General features: G+C 51.8%; 1 protein-coding gene across 1 annotated transcript in view; it reads right to left on the bottom strand.

Moving 5' to 3' along the window:
- The window catches only part of FA2H (fatty acid 2-hydroxylase), a 52,613-nt gene that overhangs the window by 12,986 nt on the left and 11,651 nt on the right, over positions 1-27,976 (bottom strand). The window contains exons 2-3 of the mRNA XM_047836698.1: positions 12,708-12,800; positions 682-824 (exon numbers count right to left, since the gene is read on the bottom strand). Of these exons, the coding sequence (XP_047692654.1) occupies positions 682-824; positions 12,708-12,800 (236 nt within the window). The remainder of the gene's footprint in view (positions 1-681; positions 825-12,707; positions 12,801-27,976) is intronic.

The following is a 27,976-nucleotide window of genomic DNA, read 5'->3' as shown; positions in this document are numbered from 1 at the left end:
GACATAGGGCCAAAGGGACACTGCTTTGGGGATGGGGAGAAGAAAAGAAGAGAGAGGCTGTAAGTCTATCTCCTTCTGTCTCTGAAGTGAGTTACTGGCAGAAAAGAATTGCATCCCTGTGGCCAGACTCTGTGCCGCTGGATTGATGCCGACCTGTTGTGGCAAAGAAGCCAATTGCAGGCAAAATTGTTCCCATGGGCTTTCCAGGCTGGAAAACCCTCCTAAGAGTCTGGAATGGAACAGGGGTGGCTGTTCTATTGAGCCTGGGTGGCTCAGTTGGTTAAGCATCTGACTCAATTTCAGCTCAGGTCATGATCTCACGGTTGTGGGATCAATCGTGGTGTTGGGCTTAGCACGAAGCCTGCTGGGGATTCTCTCTCCCCCTCGCTATGCCCCTCCTCCACTCACGCTCTCTCTTAAAATAAATACATAAACTTAAAAAAAAAAAGAATGAGGTGACATTTAAAGTGGCTTCTGGCTACATGTTAGGTTGCCACTCACTCAATGGATAAACCATGCATAGGAATGGATTGTATCTATGGCATGTTCCACTATCCCCAAGAGTTGACACTACAGCTCTGCGCTCTGGAGAGGGACCCAACTGTCCCTTCCCCTTCTGTATCTGACTGGCAGCAGCAGGAGAGAAGGACAGCCCCACCATGGGCCCAGAGCAGGGCTCACCAGGCAGTCTTGGAGAGGGCCTCGATGAGGTCGGAGTGGAAGAGGCGGATGGGCCTGGTCACTGGCTGGTGGACCCACTCGTCATACTTCTCTCCCAAGTGGCCTACCTGCCACAGCAGGGGCTTCCGCCAGTCTACCAAATCCTGCAAGAGACAAAGTCAAGTGGACTTGATATTCACACCTGTGCACATTCACTCTCCCATTTTCTGGTACGATATCCCAATCTCCATTCCCCACCTAAGCTCACATGATCTGTACCCACCCCTCCACTTCAATGATCCTAGAACTGACCAAGACACTCATCTCAGCCTTCCAGTCACAGAAACGGGATCCAGGACAGGTCCATGACCTAAGCCGGTGCAATGAGCTGTCAGACACCCTTTCTTCCTGCTGGGGTTGCTAAGCTGGCACAGCACGACCCTGGAGTTGCTAGCAGACTTGGTCAACACAGAGGATGGCCAACCTAGGAGCTAGAGACACTGAATCTGGGTCATGACACCCGAGCACCCGGATTCAACCACACCCGAAGACTGAAGTCTCGCTCAGGACTCTTTAGGTCCAGAAGCCTCAGACAACAGGCCTGCTCTCTCAGCTGAAGGTGGGGCAAAAGGTGCAGCATCAATCTGAGGACACAGCTGTGAGGGTCCATGTCTGCATCGTATAGGCATGTTTAGAATCCAGGCCTGCGTGTTGATGAATTGGAGGTGATGTGCTGTTGGAATTCTCCAGTGTTAACTTTGGAACTCTGTATCCGATTGGGACAAGAGTGCTGTGGAGCCTTTATGGTCAGCAACCCAGTAAACCTCACACAAAGTGAAGGCTGTTGGACACCGTTTTGAAGGTCATGGCTGGCAGCCGACACAGGTCTTTTCTGATAGCACAGCAGTGCTGAAGCCGGAAGTTGCGATGAGATTTTGGTAGGAGAGAGACCCTAAGCTTTCTGTACATCTTTGCTCTTCTCCACTGTAATTTTTATTTCTTTGCACATTTTGAGCATGAACACTTGATGTGACATTGTAGCAAATGATGCATGACTTGCCTTCCACATCTAGCTTTAGTCCCTCAAACCCATGGCCGGGTCGTGGGCATGGACTTACTTTAGATAGGAATGGGACAAAAGGTCTATGATAGGCATATTAAGTCTGCAATTTTATGAAGTTAGCTAGAGAAAATAAATTATTTGGCCCCTGCAAAAATGAAAACAAAAACAATAAAAAACAAAAAAACTATATTAGTGGGGCACCAGGGTGGCTCACTCGGTTAAGTGTCCGACTTCAGCTCAGGTCATGATCTCGTGGTTTGTGAATTCAAGCCTCACATCGGGATCTGTGCTTATAGCTCAGAGCCTGGAGCCTACTTTGGATTCTGTGTCTCCCTCTCTTTCTGCCCCTCCCCCCCTCGTTCTCTCTCTCTCTCTCTCTCTCTCTCTCTCTCTCTCTCTTTCTCTCTCTCTCTCAAAAATAAACATTTAAAAATTAAAGGGGCGCCTGGGTGGCTCAGTCTGTTAAGCATCCGACTTCGGCTCAGTCTGTTAAGCATCCGACTTCAGCTCAGGTCATGATCTTGCGGTCCGCGAGTTCGAGCCCCGCGTCAGGCTCTGGGCTGATGGCTCAGAGCCTGGAGCCTGCTTCCGATTCTGTGTCTCCCTCTCTCTCTGCCCCTCCCCCATTCATGCTGTGTCTCTCTCTGTCTCAAAAATAAATAAAAACGTTAAAAAAAAAAGTTTAAAAATTTAAAAAAAAACTGTAGTAGCAATAAAATAGGCCTTTTCCCTTTTACCATGGGCTTTCTTCTTGATATTGGTCTGGATGATTCATTCATTCACCCATTCAAACTATTATTCATTCAAAAATTTGCTTGATATTTCATATATGTGTATATTTTTATGCAAGCAGCTGGGAAAAAGAGATGGAAATGTAAGAGACCATCTTTGCTTTATATAGCTTAGTGCTTAATTAGAGTTGACTGTAGAGTCAGGCCTAGGTGCAATTCCTGCCTCCATCACTTACTGTGTGACCTTAGGCAAATTACTTGACTTCTCTGAGCCTCAGTTTTCCCAGCTATGAGATGGAAGTAATGATACCTGCATAAAGTGTTCAGCAAACTAAAACACGCCAGGGGAGGGGCGCCTGGGTGGCTCAGTCAGTTAAACGTCTGACTTTGGTTCAGGTCATGATCTCACGGTTTGTGGGTTCGAGCCCCACATCAGGCTCTGTGCCGAGCGCTTGCTCAGAGCCTGGAGCCTGCTTCGGATTCTCTGTCTCCTTCTCTCTCTGCCCCTCCCCCACTTGGGCTCTGTCTCTCTCTGTATCTCAAGAATAAATAAATGTAAAACTTTCTGAAAAACAACAACAACAACAACAACAACAAACACACCAGGTGAGGTAGCTTAGTGGTGATGCAAGCAGACTGAGATTAGAAGGCAGAATGATTGGTACCAACGCCTGGGTCCAGGGTAGGAGAAAGGCCTTGCAGAAAACCTAGGGTTTGGGTTAGAGCCCACAAAGCATGGAAGACTTGGAAAGAAGAGAGGAAGGGTGCAGGAGGAGATATGGAGTTGAGACTATGACCTATGGAGGTCAACTCTATGGAGTTGAGACTGTGGCCTATCTGGTATTTTGACACCAGTCTGCAGGGCAGTAGGAAGAAATCTGTTGATGGTCTTAGATGACAGAACACCCAGTACCAGGCCCAGGAGTTGGTACTTTATCCTCCAGGCCAACTGTCTCCAGGGTGGGGGTGTATGCATCCCCTAGGGGTACTCAAGGCTGGTCCACAGATGCAGGGAGAAAATTTTAGAGACTCTTTCTGTTTGTGACACATTTATTTCATCTTTAAACCATGTATGGATATTTTCTAATACAAGAGTACATTAGCACATGCAAATAATTTAGAGATAATTAAAAGAGACATGTAATGGACAAGGTGCTCTAAATGTTTTACTCATAGGGATGCAAGATCAAAAAAGCCCGGAAGCTGCAGCTCTAGGAAACGCAAAGCCCTTGAAGATTTCTGAGGAGTCCACATATTGAAGAAGATTAACCTGGGCGCAAATCAGTAAACCACAACCGGTAAAGAACAATGAACTTGTAGTGAGAGACCACTTTCAAAGCCAGCCATGTATCAGCCATGGGCAAGTGCCTTTACCTCTTGGAGCTCCTAGGCTCTGGCATCTGTAAAGCTGGGTGTGCCCTGACCTTCCACCCACAATAGGAGAGGGGGTCAGATGCGCCCAGTGCATGGTGGGTATCAATAAATCTCCAAAATAATGGAGTTAGGCAGTGTCAGGAAACTAAGAGTGTGTACGTGGAGGAAGAGCACTCGCGCCTGGGACAAGGAGTCAACAGTGATTCAGAGAGACCTGCTTTCCCGCATCCCTGGCCGGAATGTCATCCTTGCACAGGCCTCCATGCCAAAGCTGGTGTGGCTTCAGCAGATCCCAGCCCTGCCAGAGGCGAAACGAGCCCCATTATCACAGCCTTGGAACAGGGTTTCGGGGCCTCAGGGCCAGCAGGGAGTTCACTGGGCCTTCTTTCTGTGCCTGTGACCAGGGAGGAAAGGCCCCAAATCTTTGTGGTTCCTGCCATGTGAACTTGGTGATTCCCAGGTGGTGGCTGCCTTCCTGCTTCTCAGGCTAGAGGATGACTCATGTCAGCCTGGAGCCATCCATCCAGCACCAGTTATACCTGGCGATCACCCAAACCTCACCTGGCCCCAGCTCCCTTCCTGGCCCCAGTCCCCAAGTCTCCTTGACTTTCTCCCTTGGTTCCAGCAGCAGATAGATTCATTGGGTACACACTGTCTCATTCCTTCCATTCCTCTGCCTTAGGTCTCTACACACGCACGTACACAGCACCATTGCCACCAGGAAAAAGAACTGGAGGAACCAGCTAGCGGCCTTTGTTTACACCTTATCTTGCAGCGCCTCCAGAGCCCCACCTCAGAGGAAGCTAAGCCGGGGTCATGGTGAGAGCTTGAGGCTTTGTCCCAATTGCAATAACCTTAGAACTAACATTCACAGGGCATTTGTCATCTGTATATTCATCCTGTACCAAGCACGGTTCTAAACATCTTACGTGAATTAAATCATTTGACCCTTGCCATACCCCTAACTAGGTAGCTACTATTATTATTGTTATTTTGCAGATGGGAAACGAAGGTGGGCAACTTGCCCAAGGTTGCCCAGTTACATCTTTTTGATGAGTTGGCTCCTTTATCATTGGGAAATGGCCATTTTGGTCCCTGGTAATATCCTTTATCCAAAGCCCACTTCGTCTGATTTTAATAGAGTCACACTGGGCTTTTTTATGCTTGGTGTTTGTACGGTCTATCTTTTCCTACCCTTTTACTTTCCTCTTGCATTTGTCTTTACATTTAAAGAGCATCTCTTGCAGACAGCATATACTTGGGTCTTGCTTTTTTATCTAGTCAGACAATCTCTGCCTCTTAATTGGAGTGTTTGGTCTATTTACATTTAATGCTGGGTGGGTCTACTACCTTCTTTACTACCTTGTTTTCTATTTGTCTCCTCCACTTTCCTTTCTTGTCTTGTTTGCATTAATCAAGTATTTTAAAATATGCTATATTATAATCTCTATTGGCTTTTTAGCTATGTTTTTGTATTTTTCCTCCAGCTACACTCTAAGGATGATAATATGCATATTTAACCTATCACCATCTATCTTTTTTTAAAATTTTTTAAAATGTGTTTATTTATTTTTGAGACAGAGAGAGACTGAGCATGAGCAGGGGAGGGGCAGAAAGAGGGGGAGACACAGAATCTGAAGCGGGCTCCAGGCTCTGAGCTGTCAGCACAGAGCCCGACGCGGGGCTCAAACTCACGGAGTGTGAGATCATGACCTGAGCTGAAGTCGGACGCTCAACCGACTGAACCACCCAGGCGCCCCTATCACCATCTATCTTGAACGAACCCCCTGGATTTTATATGTTCCATTTTTGCATGTTACACACAACACTCTATGCCTGTACACTTAGTTCAGACTTAGCTACCTTAGACAATGAACGTTTCTAGCTATATAGAACACAAGGGTATGGCCAGGCAGGCCTCTCTCTCAGCCTAGCAGTGGTTTGGGCAAATTTTTGCCTGTTGATCCATTTTGCCCTTATTTCATAAAGTGACCTGAACCAAACAGCATAGGATTTATAAGCTTAATTCAGTTGAGACACAGGAAGAATGTCTAGGTGAGCAGCAAGCTGGGAATCTAGCCTGAATCTTATACCCAATTGCAGAGGGAACAGAACAAAAGGACAGAGGAGGTATGGAGAGCTGGTTGTTTACAGGTGGGGTAGATAGGGCCAGCTCCCTCAGCAACCCCCCCCCCCCCCAACATGGGTATCTCTTGTTTGATGTCCTGTGGCCCACCTGGTCTTTGGACATGACTTTGGTTCCTTCCTGGGTAGGCCAGTGGGCACTGGCCATGTACGAATGGAAGACTTGCTATCTAGAGTTGGTCACAAGGCTGCCTCCGACCTGATCACTGGCCTTGGAGGACCTCAAACCTGGCTCCACGTCTAGCCCACAATACATTTCTGTGAGGGAGCCCTCCTTGGTGCCAGGGAGGGCCATGTCACTCTGGGGGCTGAGGCACTGCCCTGAAAGAATCCCAAGGAGGCTCATTTTCCCCTCTGCAAACATCCCCCTCAGTCCTCAATAGCCAACACCTATATTTCCACTACTGGAGCATTAGCCACTATTCCAGGGGAAGTAAAGCGAGCCTTCCATGCAAGTATAGAAATCCAGGCCCACTGCCCTCCTCCCCATTTTATGGGTAAGGGCATTGTGGCCCAGAGGGTACAAGTGACTCTTGAGATGGGACTGGTTGGTCCTGGGGCAGGGGTGACCCCGCCACCCCCCCTTCCCTCCACACAATCTCCTAGGAGCTGGGACATTCACCATATGCTCAACCTTCAGTTAGATATACATGCACTGACAGGGTGTCTTTTCTCAATTGTCTTCCAGCCCCAATCCCTGCCCGAGAAAGTGTCAGCTGGATGCTAATGCGTCCAACACTTCTCACTTACTGGGTCATTTCCAACATGGCAGCTGGCTGGGAACTGGTCTTGAGAAGGGAGGATGGTAGAGAGGAGAGCTCAGAATCCAGGGAGATGGGAAGGGTCTCAAAGTAAATTTCACTTCCTCTTCTCCCCGGCTGAGGGCCCTTAATCCTCCCAGACAAATGGCTCTCTTCCTTCCCCTTCCAAGCTGGCCCCAGGTCCTGGCCCCTCCCCACCTCTATGTCCTGGGGCTCTGCGAAACAAGGAACTGCAAGGAAAAAGATCTGCAGCCTTTGTCTGGTCCTGAGTGGGGAAAGGAGGGGGGAACAGACCACTGACCACACTTCCAGTTCCCAGGCATCTGGGGGTTTCCATAGCAACCTTCTCAATAACAAATCCTCCTTTTTCAAATGCGGAACCTGATGCTCAGAGACAGCAAGTCGTTCACTCAGGGGTGCCCAGCTAAAACTGACGGCATGGGTGAGGGTGAGGATGTATCCAGAAACTGTTTGTTGGGGAGGGGGGTGGTCATTTAATGAACTCAAAAATCCTGAGCTGCAGGCTGGGCCCCGGAAAACACATGTAAATCGGGATAAATTTGGCCCAGAGTCCTGCGCCCCTCCCCCACCCGGCTCTGCCCTTGACCCAAGGGTCGGGGAGGGCTCTCCCGGGCTATGTCTGGAATGCAGCTGCAGCAAGGCCTGCAGGGGGAAAGGGCAGCCTGCTGCCCAGAGGGAGCCTGGAAGGGTTTGCATGCTGCCAGGGTTGGAAGGGAGCCTTCTCTGCTCCCCAGGTCCCCCACCCCCGGGCAGCACAGGGGTCTGCTGGCACAGAACTCTTCTGAGGGCCAGCCCCAGCTCAGGAGTGGCAAACTGGGAATCTGCTCTTCCCCGGACAGGGCACATGTGGGGAAAGGGGACGGCAGCTCTGTGCCAGCAGCTCCTCCCACCTCTGCAGCCATAACCTAAGGCAATTGTTTAAAGAAATGTCCACCCAAACCGCAGAGCTGCTGAGCTCATAGCTCCAGGGATGGCTTCTGAGCCAGAAAGGTGGGGGATGGGCTTCTAACCAGCAGTGGCCAGTGGGGAGGGGAGTGAGGGCTAGAAGCTCTACAAGAATCCTGGCCACTGTTCCTTTATCCTTGTCACAGGTCCCCTGGGCTCAGACTTCATGTCCGTTATCCTACATAAGTTGCGATTTTGAGAACTGGAGCCTGACATGGTCCCATTTTACAGGTGAGGAGACTGAGGTCAGATGCTCAGTGGTATATGCTGCAGGGGGGACGTGCGCCCAAGCCAGCGCAGCTCCAGAGCCCGAGGTCTCAAAGGGCCAGGAGGCCTCCTATCAGCTGGCTAGGTGCCGCGGTGACTGTGAATTCGTCAGCACAGAGGCTTTGAGGGTCCCACGGGAGGCCTTACGGGGTGCCTGAAGGCCTGTCCTGTACAGTCTAACTGGGGGTTCCCAGCTGGACAAGCTCAAACCCACAAAGGCAGTTCTGGACCACCCACCTCCACCCTATACCCCGGGGGAAGTGGTGGCCTTCCCCCATGAGGGTTCAGAGATGAGAGTGGTTGGGGAGCAGGAGGTGAGGGCCAGACCCCAGGGAGAGAGGTTTGGCCATGTCATACAGAAAGCCCATGGGAACTCAATCTTCAAGGCTGAAGAACCCAGAGGGGACCTGCCCTGCCCCCACCCCCATCCCAAAGTGAGGTGGGCTCTTCTTTAACCCTTTCTATACCCTTTCCTACACTCTGGGCAGCCTGGCTTTCTTGACACCTACCCTGGGGAGGGTCAAGGTGAGACAGGAGGCCCAAGGAGACCCAAGGTGACCAGGGGACAGAATGCTGGGAGGTGAGCCAGGCCTGCACCCACAGTGTTGAGGTTGACCCTTCCCCAGATGTGGGCTGGCCAAGGGGCCCTTGTCTGATCCAGGGGCTATTCTCCCCAGTTCTCAGTGACATATCCGGGTGTGCTGAAAAGCTAAACCCATGCAGCCAACGTCAACATCTTTGTAGGCGCAGGGGAACCCCGGAGCAGCCCCTGATGCCGAGGGTCCTGTGTGTGGGGACGTGTGTATAGACCTAGGGTTAGAGAGCTTCCCAGTGCTTATTGCTTCGTGACACACCTGGATGGATGGTTCTACCGGTTTCTTAGGGGAAGAGAGTGGGCCTCACCCCCTGGTAGCCTGTGGAGCTAGAGCACTTCTGGCTCGGCTCAAGGCAAGATGGGAAGGAAGACTATACCTCAGCCTCCGCCCTCCCTTCTGCCCTCCCCTCCCCCAGTACAGGCCTCAGGGTCTTATTCTTGGCAAGCTGTCAGGGTGGAAGGAGCCCAGGACACATGGAAGGAACAGGTCAGGGGAGGGGGCGCAACGGCCCTATGGTTACAGGCAGGGCCAATGAGCCAACCAGCAGAGTCACTTGGGACAGGAGCCCTCAGCTCTTCCTCATTAGTAAAACCAGGATCTTTTTTTTTTAAGTTTATTTGTTTTGAAAGAGAGAGGAAAAAAGACAGAGAGAGAGAGAGAGAGAGAGAGAGAGAGAGAGAGAGACAGCATGAGCAGGGGAGGGACAGTCAGAAAGACAGAATCCCAAGCAGGCTCTAGCCAGCACAGAGCCCAACACAGGGCTCGAACCGACGAACCATGAGATCATGACCTGAGCTGAAATCAAGAGCCAGAGCTTACCTGACTGAGCTACCCAGGTGCTCCAAAGCAGGATCATTCTAATCCTTATCTTGTCCTGGTGTTCAAATGACTGGATCAGACAATAGACAATGTATATAAAGTGCTCAGCCCGGCATCTGGCACTTGGTAAGAGCTCAATGAAAGAAGCGTTAATTCAGGGCTAACTCCGCTTCCCCGGGGGGATCTGGGCTGGGAACCTTTGCAAACCCCTCGAATCCCTCCAGTTCTGATTCTTGGGAGGCTGGCCCCCAAAGTGGGGAGGGTGGAGGAGGCTGGGGGTGCAGAGAGACTGAAATGGACACAGTCGAGCGGTGAAAAGAGGCAGTGGAACAAATAGGACAGGTGCATCTAGAAGCCAGGAGCAGTGGGCGGCTCCGGCCACCTATACGGAGACAAGCTCCAGGCTGGCTGGGTTCCAGAACACGGGGAGAGACATGCAGGGGCTACTGTAGGGTGAGGAGCTACAGTGTGGTTTCTCATCCCACAAGGAAGCTGGGCATGACTGAGTGATCCAGTGAATGATTTAGAAATTGTTCCAGTAAAATCCCATGCAGAGCCTGAAAGTCAGCCGATATTGCACCTGTAAGCAGGGCGAGGCACCCTGGGCTTGCTTCCTGGCCCTTTCAGAACCTTCCGCCCTTTGCCCAGGTACCCCCACCTCAGTTTCCCCTCACTCTTTCCAGAACAGCCCACTCTGTCCTCCAGCTTCCAGGCCCTTCCTTAGCAGCCCCCCAGAGGGCCTCCCTTGAACACAAAACACGAAGGGTTAACTTTGGCAAGTCCTGCCCTAAGAGCGGTGTCCAAGTCCCCGCCAGGCCCGGGACCCCGGCTGAGTCAAAGCGACTGCCCTGTTGGCCTCTCTCCTCAGCTCCTCAAGGTCCAGACCCAACGGACGCCTCCAAGCCCCTGGCCTGGGGCAGAAACAGGTGTAGGGTCTAAATCAGACCAGGGGCTTAAGGGCTCGCCCAGCCTCTCCACTCCCCCAAAGGGACTGGGACTGAACCTGTGGTAGACGAATGCAAAAATAAGGGAAAGCGGGGCACCTGGTTCAGTCAGATGAGCGCCCGACTCTTGATGTCAGCTCAGGTCATGATCCGACCTGGTTCGTGAGATTAAGCCCCGTGTGGGGCTCTGCAGTGACAACGCTGAGCCTGCTTGGGATTCTCTCTCTCCCTCTCTCTCTCTCTGCCCCTCCTCAGCTCACGTTCTCTTTTTCTTTCTCTCTCTCTCAAAATAAATAAATAAACTTAAAAAAAAAATGAGAAAAAGCAAGCCAGGCACTGTTCACTCTCCCTGGGAAGCCCAGCTCTCCAGGCTGTCCCCCACTGCTCCCAGTGGGGCTGGGGGCCCCTTCCCAGGGCAGGTCTCCAAGCCCTCTCTCAGCCGGAGACACAGGAGGAGGGGGGAGGAGGAAGAGAGAAAGTGTGTGAAAGAATGACAGAGGGGCAGGGAAGGTGAGTCAGGCTGGGCTGCCAGGAGCCAGGAGCCAGGAGCAGGCCCTGGGAGGGGAGGAGGAGGAGGGAGGCCTCTCTTCCACTCTGGTGGGGAGTGGGGCTGGTGGGGAGCGGGCACGGGGCACATGGAGGAACAGGACTTGATTTCCCCTCCCCCTGCCACATACAGTGACAGGGCTGGAGTCAGCCTTGAACCTGCAGCCTGGGGAGACTGAGAGGACCCTGCCCCAGGGCGGGGCTGGCAACACAAGATCCCCTTGTCCCCTGGGGTGCCGGGGTGGCCCAGTCTGTTAAGCGTCAGACTTTGCCTTGGGTTGTGTGTTCATGGTTCGGTTCGTGAGTTTGAGCCTGCGTTGGGCTCTGTGCTGACAGTGTGGAGCCTGCTTGGTGGGGTGGGGGACTCTTCCTCTCTCTGCCCATCCCCGGCTCTCCCTCGCGTGCTCTCTCTTCAAATAAATAAATAAACTTAAAAAAAAAAAAAAAAAAGAACCCCTTGTCCCCAGCCAGCCTCCCTTGGCAGTCCCCTCCCTTCCAGGATCATTCTCTCTGATTCTCTCTTGCCGCGGTGCCACAGGGCTGCCCACATCCATCCAGTCCTGGTCGGCTCTCTCTTTATTGCCTTTCCTACACTCAACCCTCCAGGCCAAGCTCATGGGCCCCAAGCATCCCTCTTCGCTGCTCCTTTCCAGACCACCCAGCTGCTGAGCCCTGAGCTGGACACCCGCAGCTCACTCTCTGGGCCTGCCCTCATCCCCACACCCTCCCCGCCTTCAGCTGCTCCTGTGTTTCCAGGATGAGGCCCTGACGCCACAGCTTCCGGGGTCCCTGTCCCATTCAAGCTGGCTGTCTCCCCATCCGTCCTACCCATGTGCAGAACAAGTCCAAGCCCCCAAAACTTCCAGAGAAGACACCCAAGGGGCGTCTTTGCCATGGGCTGAGGGGCTCCCCCAGAGGCAGTGGCAGTTCCCATGTGACAGCTGCTGTCTCCGGGTTCCCGGGGTCCTTCCTGAAAGGGGCCCAGGAAACAAGCAGCTTTGTGGATCCTCCCCACCTCTGGCCACCTATGTTCTCTGGGTGTGCTTCTCACATCTCCCCAAGTTGTAATAACTGTTGGCCGGGATGCTCTGTCCTCCCCAGCAGGTTGTGTGCTCCTTGGGGGCGGGGGCCTGTCCTGTTGTCTCCTGACCCCGGTGTCCAGCACAGGTAGGGGACATTCATGGATGTGCACGGTGGTGTCTATTCCAGGCTTGGGACAGTTCCACAACCCAGGTTGGAGGGAAATGACGCTCAAGTCTGGTTCCCCCCAGATCTCCCAGGTGATACAGCTTCTACCCCTGTTCCACTGAATGACCTCACTTCCTCTGTGACCCGTCAGCTCATCCAGGATTCCTCAAACCAGCATGTGTGACCCGCTTCATCACAGCAGGAGAGGTCAGGTGCCACAGATGGATGTTGTAAATGGTGCCAGCTGTCTCCCCCGGGGCCTCAAGGCTCCCCCCTCCCCCCACCCCTCCCCTGTACGGGGCGGTGACCCCTGAGAGTGATTATTAGCGCCTAGGGGCAGCTCTGCTCTGCAGGCCGGTCAAGCTGGGTTTGTCTGGACCTTCTGAACTTGTCATTGTGTTCTTCTCAGCCCCAGGCTCTGTGGGAGACCACCCTCTGGGGTGTTTGGTCCGAAGAACCCCCGTGTGCACAGTTTCCCCACACCCACCACCTCGGCTCTGGTTTGCCTTCGCGCTATGAATGTCTGCTTCCCCATCTCAACCCTCCTGGGAGGATGTCACAAACACGCACAGCCTCTGGCTCCACACACTCCCGCCTCGGCCCCAGGAGCCCCGGATCATCTCCCAGCCCTGCCCTCTGCCAGCTACCTTGTCCCAGTCCACCACTTTGAACTTTGGCTCCATCAAAGGGTCTGTCTTCTGAGTGTTCACAGAGGCCACAGTCCCATTCTCCACGGAGCCCTGGGGAGAGAAGATACAGGTGGTTATCTGTGGTGCTGGGGTGGGAGTGGGGGGAAGGGAGCAGGGAGCCAGCCCAAGGCGAGGCAGCCCACAGTGACGAGAGCCTCTTGCTGGGGCAGGGTGGGCGGAAATCAAGGACACTGAGTGCATCTGAAAGTAGGTAGACGCTACTTGTGTCGTTCTCCGCAATTTTCTCCTCCTTTTAAAAAATAATTTCTGTAAGAACAAGAGGCAGAAAGGTATGGGAGAGAAAAAAAGCTGGCAGAGAGGCTGTAGGAAGTTAGAGCCATCAGTGGGTATGCTGTGGGCAAGGGAGTCCCTGCCAGCCTCTCTCTCTCTCTCTAGGTCCCTGGCAGGTGTCAGGCAGAGGGAGGCACAGGGTGGCACCCTGGGCACCTGGTAGGCTCACTGTGCCATTCCAGTGACCACCGCACCTCCCTCCCTTCCCAGGAATTGCAGAGCCTGTGGGTCACAGGCTGGGGCAGCTAGGTCCACATGCCCATAAGAAATGCAGCCCAGAGGGGCGCCTGGGTGGCGCAGTCGGTTAAGCGTCCGACTTCAGCCAGGTCACGATCTCGCGGTCCGTGAGTTCGAGCCCCGTGTCGGGCTCTGGGCTGATGGCCTGGAGCCTGGAGCCTGTTTCCGATTCTGTGTCTCCCTCTCTCTCTGCCCCTCCCCCGTTCATGCTCTGTCTCTCTCTGTCCCAAAAATAAATAAACGTTGAAAAAAAAAAAAAAAAAGAAATGCAGCCCAGAGAAGAAGACGGTCCCTCTAGGAGCTCCCATGTGTGGGTCAGCAGCTGTACATGGGGCAGAACTGGCAGAGAGGTGCCCAGATGGGCTCAAGGTGAAATTGAAGTCGCAGAGAAGCCAAGTCAGAAGGAAATGGAATTGTGGAATGTACCAGGAAAGTCACATGGCTGCAGCTGGCCCTGACGTCATGGGGTGGTGGTGAGGAGGCTGGGGAGGGCAGGAGAGAGGTGGGGAGAGCAATGCCACTGGGAGGCCTGCCCTCAGATGCCCCGTGACTAAAGCATACTGTGGTGCTGGTGACCGTGGTGGGGACCCCGGAAGCAGGGTACTTGGCAAGGACTGAGGAGCCGAAGCAGCCCTCTGGGGTTTCTATTGGCACAATTCTTATGTTTTTGCTTCCAAACGAACCAAGAGAAACTGGGGGTGACGGCGAAGCTGGCATTCTCTGGGGAAACCCATATCAACCCAAGTAAAAGTAGACTTCTGTGGTCCTGTCTTGGGGTGGATATGTCAGTGTTTTTAGTCTGGGTCACCGTACTGATACCTGAATTCTTTTCTTTTCTTTCTCTTTTCTTTTCTTTTCTTTTCTTTTCTTTTCTCTTTTCTGTTCTCTTTATTTCTCCCTTCCTTTCTTTGCTTTCCTTCCTTCCTTCAATGTTTTTAAAGTTTATTTATTAATTTATTTAGAGAGAGCACACACAGTGGTGGGGCAGAGAGAGAGGGAGACAGAGCGAATCCCAAGCAGGCTCTGCACGGTCAGCACAGAGCCGGATGCAGGGCTTGAACTCATGAACTGTGACATCATGACCTGAGCCAAAATCAGGAGTCAGATGCCTAACCGACTGAGCCACCAGGCACCCCTTGAATTCTTAGAAAAGGATCTTGGGGCACCTGGGTGGTTCAGTTGGTTGAGCATCTGACTTCGGCTCAGGACATGATCTCACGGTTTGTGAGTTTGAGCCCCCCATTGGGCTCTGTGCTGAGTGTGCAGAGCCTGCTTCATATCCTCTGTCTCCCTCTCTCCCTGCCCCTCCCCCACTTGCTCTCTCTTAAAAATAAACATTAAAAAATTATAAAAAAGGATCTCAAATGACCTCTTAAGGTCAAGGAAGAGTGGATTTCATAGCATATTGTACAATGAAATTCCCTAAATATCCAATACAAATGTCACATAATAAACTCATCCCTTCTAGTTCTCTTCTACCCTCAAAATACCCTAGAGCACCCCCAGTCACTGAGCTATTGATTCTCCCTTCCTCCTGATAGTTATTTTCTCTGGGGCACCCCAAATCCTTTCTTAAAAAATTTTTTTTAACATTTATTTATTTTTGAGACAGAGAGAGCACAGAGTATGAATGGGGGAGGGGCAGAGAGAGAGGGAGACACAGAATCAGAAGCAGGCTCCAGGCTCTGAGCCATCAGCCCAGAGCCTGACGCCGGGCTCGAACTCCCGGACCGCGAGATCGTGACCTGGCTGAAGTCAGACACTCAACCGACTGAGCCACCCAGGCACCCCCCAAATCCTTTCTTAAATTGTGTAATCTGACCCTTCTCTGCAGCCCCATGTCCACTCACTGCAACCCCATCGGTCCCTCTCAATAAAACAAAATGCTGGTCTTGGGGACCTGCCCGCCCATCCCAAACAGGGAAGGAGTCAGCACACGTATTATCATTTAATGTTTCTGTGCTACGCTTTTCACACATCCCTGAATGGCAGACACAAACCGGAAGCAGAAGAAAGGGCCATCCCCCTCTGGGTCCTGGGCCACGTCCAACCCGTGTTTCTGCTCACTCAAGTCTGGACTGTTTCCTGAGATTTCCAGTCCTTGGAAAAGTCTTCTCTCTGCCCAACTGGCTGCCTCCGATTTTCCAGGAGTCGCTCCTGGTTCCTTCCCTCTAGGACTGTGCACACTTTCTCCTTTTCACCTGAGAGGCTCACACCTATTTGAGGCTATGCAACACCCTAGCCCTCTGTCATCTGCTTTTCCTCAAGACCCTCTTAGCACATAACAGAGTCTCTCAGCGTAAGGATTGGCCGGCTGTTCCTCGTCTAAGGCAGATGTGATGGGACCAGCACAGAACCCAGCAGCGTTCACGCCTCCCTGGCGTGGAACATGAGGGGGACTGAGCTCCCGCCGGCCCCTTGGGGACTGCCATCCGACGCACACACGTTCACTTAGCTTCCACCCCCCCTTGAAGCCTTTCGTATGGACGTCTGCTGCTGGCATCGTGTGGAGAGCTGGTGTGGCCCGGGAGGTGGTTTGGACCGGCACACCTGTTCACTGGAGGGCCCCAAAAGATATGTGATGAGGGTTGGGATGCCCAGAAGAGCAATGAAGGAGAGAGCAGCAGGCAGCAGAAAACAGAGAAAGCCTGAAAAGGAGACCTGCAAGGGGGAGTCTGCAGGGACCGGAAGCCCTGGCTCCTCATCAGCTTCCTCTTCGGGGCTGATGGTCTCAGCGCGGCACCACCGTGGCCCCTGCCTCTTCCCTCACATCTTTCCTCCCTCGCGGCTCTCATCCACAGCCACCGTTTTCATGCATTCATCCAGCCACACACGTCTGAGCATCCATGATGTGCCTCAGCATCAGCCCAGAAGACTCCCCATCTCTATCTCTCTGACCCTGGCCCCACTCCTTGCCTCCGGAGAATGTTCCCAACTACCCACATTATGGTCTAACCCAAAGCCCTGCTGTCCCCTGTCCCCTCTGACACCATTTACTAAAAGCGAACACGGTATCACCTCCTGTAAATCGGCTTATGGTTGACTTCCCTATATTTAAAATCTTTCCCCTGTATTTCCAAACTGCTCTGCTGTCACGCCCTTGGATTTAACTCTAATTTTCCCCTCTAGCCAGCATTTTCCTTCTCGAATGTCATCCTTCCAGGATGATGACAAAGGTGAATATTCACAAATGCTTCCTCTGTGCCCAGTCCTTTAATCTTCAAAACGACTGTATGAACAACTGTATCATCTCTTCATTTGCCAACTTTTTCTTATTTTTGTAAATATTTATTTATTTTTGAGAGAGAGAGAGAGAGAGAGTGCAGAGAGAGAAAGGGAGACAATTCCAAGCAGGCTCCACATTGTCAGTGCAGAACCCGACGCGGGGCTCAACCCCCACACACCATTAGGTCACGACCTGAACCGAAATCAAGTCAGACGCTCAACAGACTGAGTCACTCAGGCGCCTCTCATCTGTCAATTAAAAAAAAAAAATACTGTCGATGTGTCCCCCCTGCCTCAGTTGGTACTTATAATTTCCTGCCTCCTGCTTGGGCAACGTACGTTTGGGCAATTATATCATTTGTGCAATGGATCCCAATAGGGCAGGATATATTTCCTCTTTCTTACGGTGCCTAGGATGGGCTCCTGGAAATATTAGGTGCTCCACTCATTATTTCTTGAATGCACCACGTTTCAATGTTCTTTGCGAAACGGCCAGGGTTCCCTGAGGGTCAGGCAGTGGGGGGGCGTGGCCGCCGGGGGCGTGGCTGCCGGGGGCGTGGCTGCTGGGTATAAAGTCCTGAGGCTCCACAGGGCTCCTGCTTCCTGAGAATGTAAAATAAACCTTAGGTGAGACAAGTGGCCCGGGACACTGAGCACACCTTCTTAAAACGCCACTCTGGATAGGGCAGTGCCCAGATACAAGGGTCAAAATTACAATAATCCCAGCCATATATTCTTGGCGCTCTTTGGCCAAGTACACGTGTTAAGCAGAATTAAAAGTGAGTCAGACTTACACAGGAGTGCTAGCATTTTATTTTGCCAAATAAAAATATTTTTTAGGGGTACCTGGGTGGCTCAGTCTGTTAAGCATCCGACTTTAGCTCAGGGCATGATCTCAGAGTTCGTGAGTTCAAGCCCAGCATTGGGCTCTGTGCTGTCAGTGCAGAGCCTGCTTTGGATCCTCTGTCCCCTGTCTCTCTGCCCCTACCCCGCTCTCTCTCTTTCTCTCTCTCTGTCTTAAAAATAAACATTAAAAAAAATTTTTTAAGTACCATCAGCAGCATTTCATAAATGAATGAAAATTTCAACACCAAATAGGTAGGAAACACATACTTTCAGAATGAAAGACAGTTCTTCCTAAGGAAGAACATTTGGCAACTTTACATTTACTTTTTTTTAAGGGACCTATTTATAAATATTTATTAATGCAGAAAAATTACAACCTAAAATTTTGTTTTGTGAGAACTAATTGTGCATAATTATTTTCTTGATTCAAACTGGCCTGTGTGGGGCTCTCTCATCTACACGTGACAGGAAGTAGAGTCAATGTCTACACGTTTCACTTCCAAGGTTTTCTTAAAAATTAGTAAAAACCCAGTTTCACAGACAGGTGTGTGGGCTTCCAATGGAAACAGAAGTTTTACTTTTTTTTTTTTTCATTCAACTGGAAAAATCCTGGATGAAAATAGGGAAGTGGGAGAGAGCCACGCCCATGGCAAGGCCAGCACGTGGCAGCTGGGGATTCCCTCGAGGGGCGCCTGGGTGGCTCAGTCGGTTGAGTGCCCAGCTCTTGATTTCGGCTCAGGTCATGATCCCAGGGTCATGGGAATAGGGCTCCATGCTGAACTTAGAGCCTGCTTAAGATTCTCATTCATTCTAATTCCTTCTCTCTCTCTCCCCCTCTCCTCTTTGCCTCTATCCCTGGTTTACATTCCCTCTCTAAAGTAAATAAAAAAAAAAAAAGATGGGTCCCTTGAACCCTGGATCAGGCCAGTGAAGGCTGGCACGGGGGGGGGGGGTGCGCTGCCCATGAAAGAGGAGGGCAAGAGGGAGGGAGGAAAGGGAGCAGGCACCCTTCTTCCTTTCCATCTCCTCCCTCCTTCTGGGACCCCAGCTTCCTCTCCACTGGAGAGTCCTGGAGCCACCAGGTAGCAATGTCATGGGTGACATGCTCTCGGCAAATAAGTTCCAGACTGACTACGCATAAGCCAGGTGCTCTCTGGGTGGCCTCCTCAGGACCACACCCCTCCTTGGCAGACGCCCAGGTTATTAATCACAAGACTGTACACACCTCTGGTCCGGGAGGAGACTTCAAGGGGAGTCAGCACGCTGGTAGCACCAGGAGCAGATACACTCGGGGAGCAGGAAGTGTCCTCTAGCGTGTCTTTCGTTGACTATTTTTCTCGAGTCCAGCTGTGAGACTTCCAAGGCCTCAGCGCCTTTACCCCCACAAACAGGACAAAGACCCTCCCGAAGAAGGGCTTCCACCCCCACTCTGGAGGCTGCTCCCATCTGACCCTGGGCGCTGGGGTTCCAGGAACGGGTCCTCCTGGGAGCCGCTGCCCCGCACGCACTGGTCTGGGCCACATTTTCCAGCCTTCCATGCCCCAGTGTTTATTTTATAGTTGAGCCGGGCTCACCCTTGAATTCCACAGGCAAACACCATCCATGAATCAGAAGTGTGTAAAGGTCGTTCCTGGGAACTAGGGTACAAGCTGAAGCGTTAAAAAATATTTTTTTTTAAAAAAGTTTCTTGGAAACTTCCACAATGCATTATTTAAAAGACTCTCCCGCTCCTGGAAGCAAGCCAGAGAGATCTTTAAAAACCAAAATGCGTCAGAGAGGGAAGAGCACGTGCGTTCTTTTCCAGTATTTGGAAACCGTTCTGCCTTTGGGCTGAACAAGTTTCAGTGTTTTGGTAAAGGAGGGGAGAGGTAGGTAGTCAGGCTCTCAGTGGCTTTTGTAAGAGTGGTCGGCGCAAGTGCGAATGAGTGTAGTTTGACAGGGGGTGTGCGGCCCATCTGTGGAAGGCGATAGCTTCCTCAGAGGGTCCGCCTGGAGGACACGGGTGGCTGTGGGGCAGCAAGAATGGAGTGGAACACCCACCTCCTGTGAAGGGGGCAGGAGACATGGCTAGAGGCACTTTAATGGCCAGGTCCGAGGCTGTTTTAGAAGAGCCTGATGGCCGGAGCAGGGTGGTGCTCCAGCGGTGGTGAAAGCATCTCACTCTCCTGCATTTCCCCGTAACGGTCTCCCGAGCTAGAACGTGAGCTCCATGAGGGCAGAGGTTCACTGTCTCGCTCACCGCTAGGTCCCCAGATGATGGCACAGGGTCAGTATTCGTGCTTGTGGGATGACACATTAATGCGTACATGGTGGCCTGTTGAGGCTCTAGGGGCCCAGGCCTGGAGAGGCCACTGAAGTGTGGGCGGGGCAGGTGGAAAGAGAGCTCCCCGATGCCTTCCAAACCCTGTGTGTACTTAGAAAGAGAAGGTCAACGTGCTCAAGGATGGCCGATGTGATGGGCCAAGGAGACCCGGGAAGCAGGCCCCGCCCATTCTGAGGTGAGAAACTCTGAACGTATTGGGAAATATGGCGGTGGCGGCAGGAGGGCGTTTCCATCTCCTCAGATCCTCCAGCCCCTGTTCAAAGCTGCAAGGAGAGAAGCCGGTGGGACAGCAGTGCCAGCCCTAGCTTCTCCCAGGGCAAGGCCAGTTCCTGGCTAATCAAGAGGCATTATATCCAAGCCGCGGCTCTCCTCTCATGGAGAGTCCTAGGGACACAACTGCCCCTCCTGGGTTCTATCCTCCTCCGTCCTCTCTCACACTGAGTTCAGCAATCTCAGACCCCAACTCAGAGAGGACCCAGGAGTCACTCCTGTCGGCTCCCTAAGGTTCCAGCCAGTGCCCGCAACACCCGTCTCTCAGGGAGGTAGTCCTGGGGGGCAGCTTGGGGCCGGGGGAACAATCTGGGGCCAGCCTCTAGTTCTAGAGGCTGCAGATTCACCTCTAGACTAAGGGGCATGGTTCTAGACCAGGCTCCATTGCCAACTTGCTATGTGACCTGAGGATCCTTCTCTAGCAACAAGAAACCGCTTAGGCCTGACAGGGCATCCCGAGTTCCTGCCCTGCCCTTAGAGGTTGGGCCGGTGACACCAATGAGTGAAGTGGGCAAAGTGTGGTTCGTAATATAGACTCATTTTGTTTGCATAAAAACACGTGGAAATATTCTTCACCCCCACAGGGAAAAACGCTCACTCTCATTTTTAAAACATGAGGTGCCGAGACACAAACCAACAAAAACCAAAACCATGAGGCACCTTTTTGCTAGAGATGAAAGAAACATGGGAAATGCAGCAGGAGCAGAAACCAAGGGTCATGGTCACTTGGTCTTGAATGGAGTGGACCTCAGGAAGCCTGAGGGGGTGCGCCCCACCGAAGGGGGAGCAGCCGTGACTCAGGTCCCGGTCAGGTGAGGAAGGAGCTGAGCGTTGCAGACCTCCCCGTTTCTAAGAAAAGCTGGAAAACTAGATATTTGTGTGAAATTTCCAGATTTTAAGATTTGTTTTGCATTTAAAACCAACAGACAAAGGACGTGGGCTAAACCGCCCTGAGTGCAAACGCAGCCCCCGGTCTGCCGGGTTGAAGTGCTGGGCGAGCTGCGGCCCTCCGCCTCACGGTACAGCCACAAAGAAGGATGCGCGTGGACAGCCAAGAGCAGGGGTTTTGTTCTCCCGTGCAAGGCCCAGAACACGGACTCTGCACCCGCGTGGGGCAGGCCTACAGCCAGCTGTATCAAGGCCCTGAGTGGATTGGGTGCCAGAGCCCCAGCAAGGTTCACTGCAGGGTGACCGTCGGCCTCCTCCCCGCCTCCAGTCTCGCAGAGAGGACTGACTCCAAGAGGAAGCCAATTACTGGTTCTCTTTCCCCATGTGTGGCTGGAAAGGAGACAAAATCTGTGACGGTGTGAAGGAATCACAGCGGAGACACAGGCCGGGCACCAACGGTGTGACCTACGGGGCCTCATTTCCCAGTACAGAGGTCTGGTACGGGTTGAACTATGCCCCCTCCCAATTCATATATTGGAGGGCTAACCCCCAGTATTTCAAAACGTGACCTTATTTGGAAGTAGGGTCATGGTAGAGGTGATTAGTTAAAATGAGGTTCTAATCCTATACGATCTGTGTCCCTATAAAGAGGTGAAATCTGAAGAGCAGGGAGGACACCACGTGAAGGCAGAGATGGGGGGTGAAGCACCTACAAGCCAAGAAACTCCAAAGATTGCCAGTAATCCCCCAGAAGCTAGGGAGCGGCCTGGAACCCGTGCTCCCTCCCAGCTCTCAGCGGGGACTAACCCTACTACCGACACCTTGATCTAGAACTTCTAGCCTCCAGAACCACAAGACAATAAATCCCTGTTGCCTAAGCCACCCAGGTTGTGGGACTTTGCGACCCTAGCGAACTAGCACGAGGCCTGAACCGGGTTCCCCCGGGATGGAGACAAGACCACGGAAGGAGAAGGAATTGAGCCAGAAAACAACTGGAAGAGGCATCCAGGGACGTGTGGAGAGTTTGTCGCTCATCCTCTGTGGGGGAGGCGGCAACAACCAGGGTCTCGTGCCCAACCCAGCCTTCCCACCAGATCTGCCGTGGCAGCCGGCACAGAAAGCCCTCGGCGGGGAAGATGTTCAGGCACCGCCCCCTTCCTAGCCCGCTGTTGGCTGTCTGGCAGCCAGGGCTGGCCTGGTTCCCCTTCCTCGGGGCCTGAAAAGTCACTCCTAGTTTTCCCCACAGGGAAGAGGCAGGCTGAACTGGGGAGGGGGGCGGGTGTCGGGCAAACTGCCGCCTTCTTCAGCGGAAACCGTGGCCAGCTTTGCCCCGTTCCCCCTCCACTGGGGCACGTGGCTCTGGGACAGACAAGCCACCTCCATGGTGAGCGCCTTTCCCACCCGACATGTGTGGCCGGCATCTCATTGGTATCGACACGGTTGTTCCTGAGAAACTGGCATGAGGTATTCCACGGATGGTGGAAACAAAGGCACAGAGGGACCAAGTCACCGCTTCCAGGAGTCTCAAATGGTTGCTGGGACAGCCAGACAGGAAGCCACGCCGAGTGCGGTCCCACTAAGGTTCTTCGCGCACCACCCCTGCCTCTTCTGGGAGGGCTCACCGGGAGGCACCCGGGTCCCTGGCGGGGACTCTGCCTTAGCCCCCCAGACCCTGCTGTCCCCAGGGAGGGCTTGCCTGGAGGGCGCACAAGGGGGAGAGAAAAGAGAAGAACAACAGAAAGCCTGCACTCTGCAGGGTAAACAAACAAGCCGACCCAGAGGCGGTGAAAGGAAGCAGTGTGCTGAGGGTGGGGGCCGCAGGAGGCGGGGGCTGGCATAAAGGAATGTTGTTCAGGAAAGCCGGGGCTGGGCACCCAGGGATGGACAGATGGCCTTTTATCCCGCAGCCTGGGTTTGGCCTGAAAACCCTTTCTCTGAAACGAGATGGTGCCCAGGCCCTGTGTCCAGCTGCCTCCGGCCTCTAGGGGCCCAAAGGAAGGTGGGGACTCCAGTCCGCACTGGACTCGATGCGGTCCTGGGAAGGTAGGAGGGGGTAGGCCGGGGTGGGGGGCGGGTGCAGACCCAGAACCACAGCTGCACCAAGAGTCTCCCTTGGGGGAAGCCTTCTGTGTTAACAAGCCCACCCCTGAGGCCTGTAGGGGACCACTGGTTGCTTTCAGTAGCTAGAAATTTAGGGCTAAAAGGAAGGCAGCAGGATCTGCTTGCTTTCATTTCTAACGAGCTGCCCTCTGCCAGACTAGGTCCAAACCAGAAGCCCTGGGGCCCATCCTCTCCTTAAAACATTTAAAATAAAGCCTTCCTGTGCAAAACCAAAACACGACAATAATACCTGGCAGGTGACAAGGCACCCCCCAAACACCCTCACTTGTTGCCCACCCACAATGGCTGCAAGGTGATGAACTCTGCTGGCTGCTGTCCCTGGATTCACGATAGGAAGAAGAAAGGAAAAGAGAGCGAGTGGCAAACGTGTGCCTGGGGTGTGATCAACTTATCCCGCTCAGGAGGTGTGGGGGCATGGACCAGACCACCCCAGCCTCCAGGGTCCTTGACATCGGTTCGCTGTGGACCTGGTATTGCTTCCCCTGATGACACGATCCCCCATGGAGCATGTCACGAGCCACCTTGTCACCAGAAGCAGAAGCCTGTAGAGGTGGGCAATCCAGGACATCAGAAAAGGGAGACAGTGGATTAAAAATACTAAATCACTACTCAGATCTCTCCAGAATACACCCACAACTTTTCAGGCTATTAACTTGATTCTCTACTAGGCTCTGCCTGCCATGGACCATCTGCATCCACAGGGAGCCTCTCTTCTCTACCTCTAACCTCAGATTAGGGCACCATACCCAGGAATGCACCGAGTCAAGCGGACACGTGTTTTTTTTTCCAATGGAAGCCTGACTCTGGGATTTGGGGCAGCTGGGAGCCCGAGGTTGGGGTGGGGGTGGGGCCTGGGCTTGGTCAGGGTGGACAGGAGGAGATCTGAGGCTCACCTCCTCAGTCCCGCCTCACAAAGTCCTGGTGGGCACTACAGCACCCGACTTTTTTTTTTTTTATTAAAATTTTTTTTTCAACATTTTCTTTTAATTTTTTTTATTTTTGGGACAGAGAGAGACAGAGCATGAACGGAGAAGGGCAGAGAGAGAGGGAGACACAGAATCGGAAACAGGCTCCAGGCTCCGAGCCATCAGCCCAGAGCCTGACGCGGGGCTCGAACTCAGGGACCGCGAGATCGTGACCTGGCTGAAGTCGGACGCTTAACCGACTGCGCCACCCAGGCGCCCCTACAGCACCAGACTTTTAACCCCGAGGAGCGGCACCAACAGCCTGCAGGACTGGATAGGACACTTCTAGACCGTAGTTTCTCAAGACTTAGGCCTCAAAGCACTTCAGGCAGGCTTATAGAATGTGCTATGTGCAAGGAAAATACATTTAAACCATCTAACATATATTATCTCCTCACTGGCCCAACTTCTATGTTAAAATACATTTTGGACTTATCATGGAATCCTCCAGTCCTATAAGGACTAAGCTGAAAATACTATATTCTGCTGATTTTGTTTGTTTTGTTTTAAAGAAGCTTCATACCCAGTACAAAGCCCAATGTGGGGCTTTAACTCACAACTGTGAGATCAAGACCTGAGCTGAAATAAAGACTTGAACGCTCAACTGACTGAGCCCCCCAGGTGCCCCTATGTTTTGCTGTTTTTTTTAAAATCTTTTAATTTATTTATTTTTGAGAAAGAGAGCACAAATGGGGGAGAGGCAGAGAGAGAGAGAGAGAGGGAGACACAGAATCGGAAGCAGGCTCCAGGCTCTGAGCTGTCAGCACAGAGCTCATTGCGGGGCTCGAACCCATGAACCATGAGCTCATGACTTGAACCGAAGTCGGCCGCTCAACTGACTGAGCCCCCCAGGTGCCCCTATGTTTTGCTGTTTTTAAAAGAAGAAACAAGACCACTGTTTACAAATGACCTCATATCTCGCTATCCCAGAAATAATATTCCCAAATTTTCCTTTTACGATCTACTAGTTTAAGAGAGATAATTCACTGCTATTGTCAACGTTGGTTACAGGTGATTATACTGCCAAAAATAATAGAAGGCACTGAACTGTTTTGCAAGCAAAACAAAACAATAACAACGACAAAAATCAACCTGCCTTATACCTGCTACTTTTTACGGATTCCAATCTACTGATGCAAACTATTGTCTCTCTCCATGCCCGGACGTGGAATCTTCTCCCATTTACAGTCGAGGATGTTTATGTTCAGAGAGGTTGACTGGCTTGTCTCCAGGGGTATGGTTAGTTCTAGAACACAAGACTGTTGGGTTCTGAGCCTGTGTCTTCTTTTCCACTCTCATTTAACCTAGTTCCAAACTCAGTGCACGTCTCTTAAACTAAGAAAGTTGCCATGGCGAGTTCGAGAGCTGGCGTCTCCTGGTGAGCTACAGCCTGTACTCCATGTTTTATGCTCATTAAACATCATGTTTATACTCGTCGCTGTAAGGTGCTTTAAGGGATGATGTCCTTGAACAGTCCCGGGACAAACTGTCCTTCTGGGTGTTCAGTGCCTCTTTGATATAGCTACCGCTCAATCTGGTGTGGTCAAGGGCAAGAAGGAACTATTTGTTGAACAACACAGGCATACCAACTTCCTGGAAAGAGTCACCAGATTAGGATACCATTATCCTAGAGAGAAATACCTTTCAACTCTGGGTCACGGCTCTAGCTAGACCAGTGCTACCCCAGAGAGCTTTCTGCAATGATGGAAATGTTCTAGATCTGTGCTGTCCAATATGGTCCCCTATGTCTACGGAGCACTTGAAATGGGGCTCATGTAACTGAAGTACTGAACTTTGATTTTATGGCATTTTAATTATTTTTAAATTACAAAGCCACATGTGGCAAGGGGCTACCATATTGGAGAGCATAGCTCTGGACTCATATATTCAACTACCACTTAAAATCTCTACCCGAGTGTTTCCTTGGCATTTCAGACGCAATGTGGCCCCAAGGGACTTTGATTACCCCACCCCAAATCTGGGCTTACACCCAAGCATTCACTTCCCATATATCAAACCACCCAGTTACTCAAGTCACCTTGGCATCGTCCTCAACTCTTTCTCTTACTCTCAGCGTTTGGTCCATCAGCAAGTTGTAGTGGTTCTACCTCCAAGACATTTCCAATTCCTAGACACTTCCTCTGTCTCAATAGCCGCTCAGTCCAGGCAACCTCCCTCTGTCATCTGGACAATAGCGATGTCTTCTTAGCTCTCTTCCTGCTCCTCCTCTTGGCCCCCTGCAACCTACCCTCCACAAGGGAGCTGGAACAATCTAGTAAAATACAGACTAACTTTGTCAGTCTTCCACTTTAAATCTTCCAGCCTAGTCTCGAAATAAAATCGAACCTCCCTAACGATGACTGTGAGCTCTACAGAGGCAGGGCTCCTGATTCCCTCCCCACTCCACCCCACACCACACTCCTCTTCACCTGCAATGCTGTAGCAGCAGAAGAGCCTCCTTTTGGATTCCTGATGCCACATACCCCAGGACCTTTGCACTTGCTGTTCCTTCTGCTTAGAATTTTTTTGCTTTTTTACCCAGTTCTCCTTTATGACGACTCCTTTGTTTCCATCAGATATCAGTTCTTCAGAGAAGACTTGCCAGACTACTCCTGTCAGAAGCTGTAGCTGTTACTCTGTCACAGCCCCTGTTCTAAAATACATGATCTATCTTGTTGTATGATATATGCACATATGTATATGTATATACACATAGACTATAACAGTCTACATAAAATATGATATTCTGTTGTAGCTCTTGTCACCACCTCTAACTGTCCTATCTGTCTCCTCCCCTCCACTGGCAGGTATGCCCCATGAAGGCAGTCATCAGTTGTCTTTTTATCCTCAGCACTGAACTCAGTCTGAGCATGAGGAGACATCATCTATGTTTGTGCCTGAACAGGGAAAGGAATGGTAGGCAGAGGAAGGCAGGCCTGCAGGTCCCCGGGGCCACTTGAGGCTTTTGCCAGCCTCATCTTTGGAGACATCCCGTCCTAACAGTGGTCAGTTCCTCGGCCCAGTTCACTTGTCCAGGTGAAGATAGAATGAGGGCAGCAGGTCGGAACAGACCCCACAGGCCCTAGCTGGGGGAAGGGGCCACACTGGGAGATTAGGATGTCACCACTCTCCAGCTCCTCTGGGGGGTGCGTGGCTTTGACCAAGAGGATCTGAGCTACGTAGCAACTCGGGTTCTGAAAACATCTATCTCTTGCCGCCTAAGAGAAGTCTACCTCTTCTTGGCAGAAGCTGGGGCTGAAGGGGCTTATTATCACCCTATTTTGGTTTAATCTACACATTTCTGTCTTACAGATCTCACGTGATTTCACTGTGGCCACACAAATCTGGTAGGGACGCAGGGAATAAGGGAACCGAGGCCACGAGCGTTTGCATGAGTCACACAGCATCACACAGCCAGGGCACAGGTCTTGGACTGCAGACCCTGGCCTCCTCCTTTTTCTGGATGGGTGGGTGAGAGGGTGGTCTGTCTGCACAACTGCTCTGTGACAAGCCCCACACCAGGAGCCTGGGGATGCCGATTCTTTAGGACTCCCAAGAGACCTGCCCACCGAGAAACTTTCATGTTCCCAGTTTTCCATCCCTATTTTCCCTCTGCCCTGAGCCTTCTAGGGCAGTGGGCTGCAAACTTTCCAGTGCTTCTGAGCCACACACAGTATTTGTTAAAAATACGGATTTCTGGAATCTCGCTTCCAGAGATTTTAATTTTATAGATTTGAGGGGTGCCCCCCAGAAGAAAAAATATATATATATATATAATATATATACTCATATAATTACATATTATAATATACTATGCTAAGTAATTCTTTGAGTTAGTTTACATGCATGTTTTTTCATTCAAATGAAACATCAAACTTGTCATCCAAGTCTTCAATCTTTGGACCTCTGTTGCTACTAGAGTAATTTTCCTGAAATCTAACACAGTTCTGTAGTGCATACCACACTTGCTTCCATCTAGGTTGTTCGAGTGGTAGAGTTGTTTAGTGACATCTGTACCGGGTGGAATGGTGTCCCCCGCCCCCACCCCCCCCACCCCCAAC

The sequence above is a fragment of the Prionailurus viverrinus genome, chromosome E2 (assembly GCF_022837055.1).
Source record: "Prionailurus viverrinus isolate Anna chromosome E2, UM_Priviv_1.0, whole genome shotgun sequence".
NCBI lineage: Eukaryota > Metazoa > Chordata > Mammalia > Carnivora > Felidae > Prionailurus > Prionailurus viverrinus.
Note: the sequence above shows the minus strand (reverse complement) of the source record. Positions and strands in the feature narration are given on the sequence as shown.